This window comes from Vulpes vulpes, chromosome 15 (assembly GCF_048418805.1).
Source record: "Vulpes vulpes isolate BD-2025 chromosome 15, VulVul3, whole genome shotgun sequence".
Classification (NCBI taxonomy): Eukaryota; Metazoa; Chordata; class Mammalia; order Carnivora; family Canidae; genus Vulpes; species Vulpes vulpes.
Genome location: NC_132794.1, coordinates 5,428,092 through 5,441,551, shown reverse-complemented (window position 1 = coordinate 5,441,551; position 13,460 = coordinate 5,428,092). Strand labels below are relative to the sequence as shown.

General features: G+C 39.1%; 1 protein-coding gene across 3 annotated transcripts in view; it reads right to left on the bottom strand.

The window, feature by feature from the left end:
- DSCAM (DS cell adhesion molecule) overlaps positions 1–13,460 on the bottom strand; it is a 731,493-nt gene that overhangs the window by 22,424 nt on the left and 695,609 nt on the right. For all 3 annotated transcript variants that reach the window (XR_011997624.1, XR_011997625.1, XM_072740401.1), the window contains exons 28-30: positions 12,488–12,518; positions 5,305–5,420; positions 1,675–1,824 (exon numbers count right to left, since the gene is read on the bottom strand). Coding sequence is in view for 1 of the 3 variants with exons in the window: in XM_072740401.1 (XP_072596502.1) it covers positions 1,675–1,824; positions 5,305–5,420; positions 12,488–12,518 (297 nt within the window). In the remaining 2 variants the exon portion in view is untranslated. The remainder of the gene's footprint in view (positions 1–1,674; positions 1,825–5,304; positions 5,421–12,487; positions 12,519–13,460) is intronic.

Sequence of the window (13,460 nt, the reverse complement as noted above, 5' to 3'; positions counted from 1 at the left end):
CTGCACTAAAGGGCAGGGACATACAAACCTAACAACTGGGGAAGTATTTGTCAGTGAGGGATCCAGACAATCAGCATCAGAATTCCCCAGAATGTTTGCTTACGATGCAGGTTCCTGGGGTTCTTCCCTAGGCCAAGTGAATCAGAACCTCTGGGGACGGAGCCCTAGATGGGTGTTTTGAACAGACATCCTGAGTGATCCTGATGCACATGAAAGTCTGCGAACCACTACCTGGACATCTGTCCTGTTTCCTTTGCCTCTTTCCTATTTTCCTGCTAATGTTTCCATCAGCTTCCATGCTGCCTGGGGATGGGAGGAACTCTGAGGTCAAGGATCCATCCATTTCAGTCCTCCTGGGTCTACAGTCTTTTCCTCACTGAATAGCAATCAGTGGCTTAGAAACCCATCAATACAGTGTCCTGAAGTATCCAGAAGCTCGACCAGGCAGATGATGATGGGGAAACCAGTGGCTGGAGAGAATGTCAAGGACCATGAAGCAGTTTCTAAGAGCAAGGCTCTTGCTCCAACACCCTTGTGCAAATTTAACTCTCACTCATGGCCCGTTTGTATATTCAGTGTATGCTAATGTCATCAAGGAAGGAAGGGGTTGAGGTTACACAAAAGCGAGAATAAAAGATTTCTTTAGCATGCTCTTGAGCACATTTTTTTTTTCAAATGAATTTCAGTAACACTTGAAATTATTTTCCCTCAAATGACAATGTTATTAGGAATCAACTGGTTTGCTTCATGACGCTCGGTGCATTTCACAAATGCCTTTTGAGTCAGAACTTATGAAAAACAGCTCCTAACGTTGTAATATTTTTCTAATTATAACACTCTGAGAATGTAAATTTTTGCAAAGCGATTAGAGATTTAAAAGCTAGACATCAAAGCTTCCAAAAAGATAATAATCAGGGCATCAATTTCTCAGTCTTTAAAGAGATTTAGAAACCATTTCAATTATGAAGAAATGAGAATATCTAATTAATAGGCCCTAGATACATATTAGGGGATTTAATTTCATTGCAGTAATTAATTCCCATATATTATGGATGCAGATATTAATAACCAAATCACACATAATCCCCATATTAGCCAGGACTACAATTTTTCTCAAACAGCGTGTTCAGGAGAAAAGCATAAGCTCCAAGGATGGACAGATCTATGACCCAATCTTGGCTTCACTACACATTGTGTGTGTGACTTTGTGCTATTTACCTAACTTCTCTGAGAACCCCCCTCCCTTTTTTTTTTTAACCTGTAGAGGCTATCATATCTTTTCAAACCTATTATAAGTAGGTATCTGGCAGGGTTGCCTTACAGATAACATACATGATGTAACCTTTGTATTCTAATCCTGGCACAGAGTAGATACTCACTAAAGTCAATTACCTTCCTCTTTTCCTGAGTCACCCAAATTAAAAAGAAAATAATACCTTGACCTGAAATTTCTAGCCCTTTCATAGTGAATCAATACCAAGGGCTTCAACTGACACAATTTTAATACCAGCTTAGATCAAACACTTAAAACTCAATGTCCCGATGAAAGATACTATCATATGAATTTGTTTCTTAGGCACGGGGCCAATGAGCCCCACTTCTGTTTGATGGGGACAGAGCATCAGTGTTTTGTCAGCATTGATAACAGCCACACTGTGTTGTTTGACTACTTACTTGTTCCCGGTCGAGCGTCCGAAACATCTACTAGGGGGCCGGTGGCCTGTGACACCGACTGGTAGTGTACCGTGTGTGTCACTGTCAGGGACTTCTGTTTTGCTGCCTCCCCAAAGTCAGCATCCGTTAACAGGACCGTGGAGCGATCATCTGCAGAACAGTAGGAACACAGGCAACCAGACACGTTTACCCCCTTTCAATGGCTCCCTTGCCTTCTCTCCCCTAGGTCCCTGTGTTATTGTTGATTACAACAATTACGACTTCATCTAAAGCAGCAAGAACAACTAGAAATTCAAGCACTGTGTTAGAACCACTGTAGGATGCTGAAAGTAGATTATCTTTAATGGTTGGCTCTCAGAGCATGAATGAAAGAGAGTGACCACAGAGAGAGGTCTTCTCAAGAAGCAAATGCTGGGATGCCTGGGTGGCTCAGTGGTTGAGCGTCTGCCTTCAGCTCAGGGCATGATCCTGGGGTCCCTGTATCGGGCTCCCTGCATGGAGCCTGCTTCTCCCTCTGCCTGTGTCTCTGTCTTTATCTCTGTGTCTTTCATGAATAAATAAATAAAAATAATTAAAAAAACCCCAAATTCATAAAAAAGAAGCAAATGCTGATTTGGGGAGACTTGTTGCAGCTACCTGTTTATAAAAGAGTTTGGGAATTCTGTGTTTGTCAAAAGCTCACCTGAGATGTCACCAGAGACGCCAGCATCACTCAGCGATGGGACTAGAAAAGCGCTGCCACAGCTGTCTACACTTGAGTGGCTCTCATGCTGAACTTGGCAAATGTTTGGGGTTGGGGTGAAGGGAGGGGGAGAGGGAGCTGGTCTTCAGAGTTTATTGATTCCTCTATTTTAAAGGTTCTGAGGTACATTCCTTTTCTTCCCACCTCTTCTGAGCTTTAATTACTCTAGAACATCCTTTAATTGATTTTTCAAAATGACTCACTTGTCAGATTTCCAAGCCCAATTGGCGTTTGAAGATTGGAGAAGCAGGAGCCTGGGTTCAGATGAATTTAGAGCATTTTAGTGCTTGGAAAGGAAGCACTTGGTTGAGCTGTGTGTCATTATTTGGTTGTCTCAAGATTTTCATTACTTTGTTGTGATACTTTTCACACTTCCTTAAGAGCTTTTTTTACTCCAAGGGAAACTTCCGTTAGGATATATGGATAGATTCATACATTTTCAAGCACCGCAGCCCAGGATGCTGTTCATATGAGTTTATCAGTCAGCCGGGACCACGTTACAGCGTGCCTTGACACGGAACGGTGATGTGAAAGTCATAAACAACACAGCTAGACTTCTGTGCCCAAAAAAGGCTCTGAACAGAATGAACCTTACAAAATCCAATTACTCAGGCTCTGGCAGGAGAGGAAAGCCTCTTGAAGTTAGAATAAAATTTCTTGGCAGAGAAATAGAAGAAAGACTGCCAAGGTGTCTGCTGGCATCCCAGCGTGCGATGCAGTGCGGGTTGCTACCGCAGCAGGAGCTGGGGTTCGGCCTGGGGGTCAGTCGCAGCCTTCGCTGGCCCCCAGATTGGGCAGCCTTTATGCAGAAACAGATTCTTACAATTGGACCTGGCATCCGAAGCCTGACACTGACGTGTTGTGGTTTCTAACATGTAGCCCCGCTGAGAGCACTCCAGATTATCTTTGGGGCTATGCTACGATCTGTGGGGCTAGGTTACAAATTTTTAATGGGAAATTTCAGGTGCCCGTCAGTTTGTGAGCTTAATCATTCATTCCGGCTAGAAACTAATGGCACTCTCATATTGCATTGTTTTAAAGCATCACATTTCTACTTCCCCCAAATTAGAAAATGCCATCGACCAGCTGTCAGGCATCACCAGGAGGTAAATGATTCCTGGTGATAGATGATCCTGTGTAGAATAAGATGCACCTCTGGCTCAGGGCAGTGACTATGGACAGAGGATGGGCAGACCTTTCTCTGGTCTTAGGTCAACAACGACTACCTACCTATTTTAACCACTGGAAGTACAATGATGAACAAGCCTGATGAGGAATGTTTACTAAATGTTGAAACTATATTATAAGGGCAAAGGAATTATGTTTTAATTTTTGAAGTAGTATTTCAAAGGAAGTTTTGGTTTTAATGCCCAACCTATTGAATTTAATAAAAGAGATGCCAGCTATACTACTGAAAGATAATGATTATTAAAAATGAAGCATGGTGCTTTTGTCCTGATGTGAGCCAGCTAATAAAATCTTGTATATTTTAGGAGTGAGTCCTCGGACAACACGGGTAGTATTTAATCAAATTGGTTGATCGAGGGCCACACTGGGCTTGACCAACCTTCTCCAAGTGCTATTATGCTTGGACCAAACTTGAATCCAGCAAGACCATCCCAGGCCTTAGGACTTTGAAGCCTTTAAGTCAAGATGTCTCTGCTGTTCTATTAGAACATAATCATGCAGGGTGGGGGCAAGGAGCAATACAGATGTTTTGCCAATTTGGCCATTTACCACTTTTTTTTCTGGCAGGAGGTTTCTAGTTGCCAGTGTCGTTGCCAGAAGTTGGGTAGTTTTAGCCAAACCACAGGATAGGGTTGCCCTGGGACCAAGTGCCAGCAAACGCCTTCCAGAACAAATGCAGAGCAAAGTTTGTAAAGGGCCAAATTGGCAACCTGTCTCAGATTCTGTTTCCATGGATACTGGAAAGCTGAGTGATATTTCTAAGGTGAGGGCTTCTGGGAAGTAGCTTATTGATATGGAAGCAGGTGGTGACAGTTACAGGAAACTAAGCTGGTGGCTGGGTGGGGGCCCTACCTTGGTTCTGCTCTAGTCTATGTGACCTGCAAGCTATGTAACTTCTCAATGCCCCAATTACAAAGTAATATCTTTTTCCTATGTTGCTTGGGTGGGTTGAACGAAATGATGCACATAACGTGCTTTAAAAAGTAGGTGACATTAAAGAGCCCTCAGTAAACATTAGCTATTCTTCTGATCATTATCGCAATGGAAATATAAAGTATCTGATTCTGGAATAAACAGACCTGTGTCAGAAGGCAGTGTGGAATGGTGGATTTAGAATGGAAAGGACTGGAAGGAATCAAGATAATGGGATTCTGGATAAACCAGCCAAAAAGCTCTCTGGGTAGGACAGGGATCTTGGTGTTTCCCAAAGCACTGCCAAGGAACCCATTCCAGGGTGTCTATAGGATGCTGGGGGATGCAGAAAAGGCAGCCTTTGCAAAGACACTTGTTTGTTAACTGCTAGGTAGAGTTTAAATGTTTGCTTTAATGAAGGCCTTTCTGGAGCTGAAGAAGAAAGCACTGAGTGGATTTCCAAGATGGGGCTTTAGTGTATGGCCCTTCTAGGTTTATTTGATTACAGGTGTTTGTTCTTTGGAGAGGCACCAATAATCTCCCCAGAAAAGATCCAGCATGGATCAAAGTTGGGGAACTCCTGTCTCAGGTGACCTTGGAAGCACATATAATTTCATTCTCCCCTCACCCCACATTTGCTGGTATTCATTATTCTCCTCAATAACAATTATCTACCTTCTACCTTTGCTTGTGTAGCACTCAAGATGTTCCCATGTCTAAAGGGGTTTGGGCTGAGAGGACATGGCTGTAGCAGCCACATTGTGTGAAGCCATAACAGGGTACCTTACCTATGGTCTCCATTGTGTCTCTCTCTTCAATCAAAAGCTGAGCCCTGGGTATGTCAATGTGCATTCTCAAGGTTTGTTGTTGCTTGCTCAAGGTATCCGAAGTCCGGGTATTCTTACTGGGAATAAAATAGAGGGGATGCATGAGCAAATGCAGTTCAGAGTCACATTATGCCAACACGTGCTTGTGTATCAACTGGGTTTAGTACCTAATTATTTGAATGCCTTGTGAGCAGGCAAGGGGGAAAAAGCAAGGAAGGAAAAGGGGAAAAGGAGAAGAAAAAAATATTTTTCCTTCATTCAAATGATATTTACTAATATTAGGTTTCAGCAGTAAGTTGTGAGGTTCACAGAAAGAAAACTGTAGATAGACATTGGTTCCATATTGATAGAACCTTTGGAATTTCCCCTTTTCTGTGTAAAGCTAAGTAAAATAAAAAAAAAAGTGGTTTCTAAACCCAACAACACTTTTGTTTGTCAGATATGAGATATTCCAGTGATGGCAAGGGAGGAAGCATGTGTGCTGGCTGCTAAATGGGTGGGGTTTCTACTAATGGATTTGTATTTATATCTGGTGTCATTTTATTTTTGTTCTGGTAACAAATCATAAACCTTGTTAACTTCCTTGACACTAGTTTATCCTGATATCACATTTTAGAATTAAAAGAAAAACCCAACTACTGTAAGAATTTGTGTACCAGAAAATTACTCTTAGAGCAAGCTGTCTTCTAGAAGTAAATGAAAATAGGTAGTAAAACGGCATGGGATCATCAAATTCAGTTACAGCTGATAGCAAATAAAAAAATCTGCGTGTTTCACAAAAACTCAAAAAAAAAGTCAATAAAGGCTTTAATTAGAAATCTACATTGCAGAAGTGATTGTTCAGTCTTTGCACAGTTGTAAGAACTGAGATGATTTCAAAATATGTACAGTTGACCCTTGAACATCAAGGGTTTGAACTGTATGGGTCCACTTACATGTGGATTTTCCTTGATAAATACAGTCTAGTACTGTAATATTTTCCCTTCCGTATGATCTTCTTTTGTTTTTCCGTATGATCTTCTTAATAAGGTTTTCTTTTCTCTAGCTTATTATATTGTAAAAATGCAGCATATAAATAATAGAATATGCAAAATATGTGTTCATTGATTGTTTATGTTAAGGGTCAAGCTTCTGGGCAACAGTAGACTATTAGCAGTTGAATTTTGGGGAAATCAAAAGTTGCATGTGGATTTTCGACTGTATGTAGAGCTCAATAGCCTTAATGATTACATTGTACAATGTAAGTTCTATTGTTCAAAGGTCAGCATTATATGAAAATAACTTCTAATGAGCAACAAAGATTCAGAATAATACATCAGTGTGATAAACTATGGCATCCATAAATCCAGCTCAATAATTGACAAAATCTACTTTGAGAAAGATTTCTGGAGCCTACTTCACTCAATGATTTTCCTCTGTGTTTGTTACTTTTAGTAGAGAACAACAAAGAGGGTATCTATTCTGGATCTTAAATATTTTTCTTCCCAACTAAGCATTCACTAGGAGTCCTAGATCCTTTCTTGTTGATGAGGATTCATCTACTCTTGAACCCTGTAGCTGACAGAATGTTAATAATCTGAAGGTCAAGTTCACTCAAGAACCCCTGTAGATATTTGCATGTTGAAGTCTGTGTTAATATTCTGAATATTTTGTAATTGCCCTTCCTTCATTTGAGTATAAACAAAACAACCCACAAAAACAACAGCTTCTGAAAGGTGCACCATTCCTACTTAGGACTTGATCTTGAACCAGATTTCTTGCTCTGCAGATGAGTAACTGGGTTATGTAGCTAGATCATGCTAATTATGCAGAGCCCAAATTCAAACGCTTGGCCTGAATTTTTCACATGAACTACATACTTTTAAAAATTATTTACTTATCTATGTTTTCACTTTATTTGTGTGTGTTTTTTAAAGCAAAAATTCAAATACTTGTATAAAATGAAGAACATTTTGATGACTTGGGGCTGCAGTTATGTCATGTTTAGACAAGCTCTATTTCCACAAAAACAGATGGGGAACTACTCCTCTGTGAGTATCCGAAAGGTCTGTTTAGAAACTCCACTAGGGACTTGAGCTTGTCCTTGCACCAAAAATAGAAACGTGAGCTAGTTCCTTCTGCTCATCATGAATAGTTATGAGGCAGTCAGCGGCTGCTCTATTAAACACTATGAACCCAAGTGCAAACTATACTTAACAATAAGGGGTCCACTGTCAAACTGACACAGGAAGCATGCTAAATAGCTACTGTGCACCACTGCCATTGGCATGAGGACTTAGAATATGATGGAACTTCATTAACAAAGACAATGAAAGCTGGAGGTAAAACTTTACTTCCTCCTTGAAGGATTGCATGCTGTCAAGCCCTACAGTGGGAAGGCGAGAATGTGGCCCAACAAACCTTGAGATTCAGGAGCTAATTGTTCCCTTCTCCCTTGGCACTTGCTGTTCTCTTTGCTTAGAAGAAATGTTCCCTAGCCCTATCCCAGTGGCCATGTGACTGGCTCCCTCCCTGGCTTCAGGGCTTGATGCAGGTGGAGTCTTTTCAATGGAGCCAGGTTGGCCCAGCTATGGGCACTGCTGATGTTCCCCTCCCCATCCTCTGGTGAATTTTGTTTCCTCAGCACTTAATACTCAAGCATATGTTTAATGGACTTATCTTGTTCGTGATTGGTCTCTTCCACTGGAATAGGAATTATATAAGGAATAGTTCCTTCTGTTTTGTACCCTCTATATCCCTGGAATTAGAGCAGTATGTGACTGAAGTAGGAGCTAAATAAATATTTGTTAAAGCTTGTTGAATAAATCATGTTGTTTTGGGGGTACAGTGGTAGTGAGTGACATGTCTCAGAGGCACTAATACTCTTCTCATTTTAAAAGATTACTAGGTCTTAACTTTCTTAATGAGGCTGCCATATTCTATAATCTATTGTTATAGGAAGGCTAATTCTCTAAAATTATAACAATTGGTCATTAAAGCAGTAGCTAACCTTCAAAAAAAAAACTAGTTGAAGAAACCTCTTTTGTGAAAAGGTTCTGTATATTTTCACCATACAAAATTGCATCTTTTATATGATAAGGGAGCATGTTAAATATGTTAGTTATTATTGAAATATAATCTTCTGCCATCCATTTGCCATCTGGTTGTCTGATTATAATGACAGAAAGCTGACCCTCATTCACAGAGGATGGTATTTCCCAGCTTAGTCGATAAATTACTTGCAGTTGTTAAAACTCCTTAAAGTCTTAGTATTTCCTTAAGCTTTGTGGGGAGAAAAAACTAATGAAAAAGTGTGTACACCATCTACCTTCCGAAATGTGCTATGAAGCCTTCCTTAAGTTCAGAATAATTGTAGGGTTATCAGGACCATATTTCATTATAATAGCTGAGTGGGTTTTTTTTTCTATATGTCTAAAGATATGAACATCAAAAAAAGCTAAACTTATCTAAATTCTCAATTTGACCCTTCTTCATCCTTTTCCACTTATAGCTAGCTCTAAATAATATTGGTCTTTGGATATTAACCATGCATTGGCTAGTGCCTTAAAGCAGGCTAGTCTTACTCTTATATAGCTGGTATATTTTTAAAAATTATTTTCACCTAATCATAAAAAAGGAAAATCCTTTCTATCTGGTCATGGTGGGTGAAGTCTCTTTTCTCTCTCTCTCTCTCTCTGTGGGGGGTGATTTGCTTGGGTAAAATAGATGAGTGGGCAGAAGCACGAAGCCCAGCGAAGGGAGATGACACCGTGTGGGGGTACCCTGGCACCAGCTTATCTGTGTTTGTCCTACAGTAGCATCTGCCTTTCTGGCCCTAGAACAGCTAATCCCAGTAAAGTATGCAGATACTTTTTTGTGGAATGTGGTTGGAAAATAACGTTACCTTCACCAAGATCACAGAACGATAAAGCTAGGAACAATTTCAAATTATTATTTTTAAATGAGAAAAGTAGGGGAGTGCTTGGGTGGTTTAGCTGCTTAAGCACCTGACTCTTGATATCAGCTCCGGTCATGATCTCAGGATTCTGAGATCAAGCCCCCATCAGTCTCTGTACTTAGCATGGAGTCTGCTTAAGACACTCTCTCCTCCCTTGGCCCCTCATCCCACTCAGGCTCTAGAGTGTGCACTCTCTCTTTCAAAAATAAGTAAATAAATCTAAAAAAAAAAAAAGAGAGAGAGAGAAAAGTAGGGCATACAGAGGGAAAATGACTTGCCCAAGATCACAAAACCAGCTGGGGGCCACTTGAAGCCTACAACATAGACTTGCAGTTCTCTGTGCTCTTACTGCACCAGGCTGCTAAGTCCTCAACTTCCCTTGCAAGCAGCAGCGAAGGTGAGAGATAGTAGTTCTGTAGCCTTCTCTGTACCAGTGGATATATGACTTGCCTAGGTTTTCCAAGCCACATTTGAAATATGGTTGGCCCTTAGATCTCCAGGAAGGAGACAGAGTCTTTGGTTGTTAGGCTCTGTTAACCAAAATCAGATTGAACTGACCCTTCATGATTAAAAGCATTGCTTTTATTTCTAAATTAATCCATAAAAATCCACCTATTTGAGAAGCTTGGAAATTCTCTTCCTTTTCAATCACTGTATCCTCTGGAGGAAAACCACCTCAACTACCTTAAGTGGGAGTAATTACTAGCTTTAATGTTCCTAATTTCATGTTGGCAACTGTTAACCTCAAATACCACTATTAATGCCTGCTTTCCTCAACAGGTGTTCTTTCAAGCACAGTGATTGGCCTATTAATGTAGAAGATATTTTTGATGTCTCGCTTGGGGCTAATGAGAAGGGGGAGGGATGCATTCTAGGACATCAGAGAAGCTAATATGAACTCATCCTAACCGAACAAATGTTGATTATGTCAGAAAACACAGATTCCAGTGTCACGAGCTTTGAGCAGAGGCATAATCTCTGAAGGAAGTAGCCAGAAGATCTCTGAGATGGCTGCGGGACCCAGGCTGGGTACAAACCAGTGAAGCAGACTGGAGTGGGTATGGGGATGGTGACTTTTTATACAGAGCAAAAAAACCTACCATTTACTTTGATGTGGATGGAACTGGAGGGTATTATGCTGAGTGAAATAAGTCAGTCAGAGAAAGACAATTATCATATGGTTTCACTCATATGCGGAATATAAGAAAGAGTGTAGAGGACCACAAGGAGGGAGAGGAAACTGAATGGGAGAAAATAAGAGAAGGAGCTAAACCATGAGAGACTCTTAATTCTGGGGTTGCTGAAGGAGCGATGGGTGGGGGGATGGGGTAACTGGGTGATGACATTAAGGAGGGCATGTGATGGGATGAGCATTGGGTGTTCATCACACAACTGTGAATTGTTGAAAACTACATCTGAAACTAATGATGTACTATATATTGGTTAAATGAATTTAAATTAAAAAAATTCACACCCAGTTTAAAGGGAGCACTTCATGTAGCTCCAGACAGCTGTAATCTCTAGACTGTGCCCAGTACGGCCAGAGCATTTTCAAGAGAAGAAAGAAAGCCACAATTTTATATGAAATCTCTTGATTTCATGAATCATATGAATTCATATTTTTACATCAATATTAGAAAAGTCATTTTGTTTCAAAGTTATTATAAATTGAAAGACTCCGGTTTGTTTTTTGTTTTCCAAATATTTGCCAGATTTGCTCTGCACAGGTGCACATGTGTCTGGATACCTTCCATGTGACCACAGAAATGTCCTAATACTTGCTTAGCAAATAAGTACAGATTTGCATTAGAGCATGGATTCAATCTTCTATAAAAATATAGATTTTTATATTCTTCTCATGCAAGTTTGACCTAGAAGAATGTGGCTAAGTTCCTATTATGGAAGATATATTTTACAGGCTATTTGCATTTCTGAGTTCTCTCTTGGCTCTAGATTCCTGCTACCAGCTATTCGACACTTGGAAAGCATCCCAAATTCAACATGACCCATACAAGTCTTTTCATTTCCATCAACATTCCCTTTTCCCTGTCCTCAAAAAAAAAAAAATAATAATAATAAAAGTCTGTACCCTGCATCTACCCTCCTAATTCCTAATCCTAGCAAATGACACTTATGTTTATTTAATTGCTCACTCCAAATTTTTTAGAGTAATCTTGAGTTCTCCATATCCATTACCTATAGTACACATAGTTTTAAAACATACTATTGCAAACAAAGATGTCTGTGGAAAATGTAATTCATGGGCCAATGGCAATTGATCTCTGTCTTAGGTCTTCAAAGATACTGGTGATATGGGTTATGGGCTCTTTGTGAATAATAAATGAGCACCAATTTTATACGCAAAGATGGGGAAGGAAGTTAAATCCAACTGTGGTGGGGTAGGGAGTAGGCCCCATACCCATCTTCTTTTTCCCCTACAGTAAATATCCTAAAATGGCAATACTGTCAGGATTCTTGACATTTTCTTAATCTGATTTCCAGACTCTGATTATCTTTTTTCACTTTTGGTTTAATCATTACAATATAAAAGGCTTAAACTGCAAATACTTAAATGTCTTCTACAGCCTTGAAAATTCACTTACTTACTCAACTACCACAACTTACTTATTCATCTACTATAGTTCTGGTATTTTTAACATGAGGACAACATATCAGGCTATGACCTCTAAGACCAGACAGTGAATAGATAATTGTAGCAGAAATTGGTGAGTGCTCTAGTGGAGGGGTGCTCAGGATGCCATGGCTGCTGAGGACAAGGGGAATCTTTCTTGATCATCCCATCTCTTTGGAAGAGCACAGTACACAGTGCATTTCCTTTTCTGATTTTCTTTTCACTTGCCTAACTCTGCTAAAGTGGAAGTCTCAACCTCAAAAGTAGTATACTTGGGTGGAAACAAAACCAAAGCTATTTACTTATAATGTGCTTTTGTACTCCCAGCTTTATGGGAAACATTCCACCCGGTTGAGTCTGATTGACAAGAAAACAATCTATGGCATGTACAGAAGTATATTATTTGCTATCTATATATCCTATTAGGCATAACATGGATATTTGGTACACAGAATGAAATTTATGTGTCAAAAATAAAATGTGCTATCAATTTCAGACAATCATTTAAAAAAACATCAAAGCAAGTTGGAAATTATCCTTTTAAACATGATATATAAGATAGGTTTTGTTCTTACCTCATGAGCATTTCAGCTAAACTCTTTGCATCTGGGGAAAAAAAGTTAATATTAGTACATGATAAACAACTCATTAACATTCACTTAGGCATTTATGACAAATATTCTACAGAGTCAGATGACAATAACCACTTTAAAATGTAATTATCATTCCACATATCGCTACTAATAACCAAAAGTTTAGTGGATTCCTTAATTCTTCTACAGATATGTATGTGATATTCATGCAATAATGTTGTATATATGCAATCATATGATATATATATATGTATATATATATATATATATATATATATATATATATATATATATATGGTGTGTGTGTGTGTGTGTGTGTGTGTGTATTACAAAAAGAGCATAACTCTCTGGGACCATAACATTTGTCAGACATCTGTTAAAGTCTTCTTACAGTGTATTTATTTGCCAATTTTTGAAAACCCAATTTTATTTTCAGTAGTCAGAAAATTAACATTTTGAAAGTAGTTTATTTATGTAGTATACATTCTACTTGTTTTGTTATCAAAATATCAAAATTTAAAAACTTATGACACATAGATGACTTTAAGAAAGCATTATTACAGAGCTCTGAGTCCCCTAGGTTGATCAAAGAATTGTACAAATGACATATCATTGTGTCTCGAAACTCAGATGCTTGTTTCAAACCCCAAAGTAAAAATTTTCTTTATATATTTTTTTGTCTCTGAAAACATTGTTTATCAAGTCTTGGTTACCACTCCTGACAAAAGAAATTCTGCCTAAAAATGATGTAGGAAAGAAGTCTACATTTTTGGTGACATTGCTTTGAAATTCTCATCTCCCTTAAAACATAATTTGTTTTTCTTTTTACACATTTTGTCCTGGAAAAAAAAATGAATGTTTTCTTTCTTAGAATACAAAAGCCTTCTTTTTGCTTCCCCCCGCCCCTCACTGCTTTCTAAAAAATCTTGATGTTAAATGTAGTATTCAATGAACA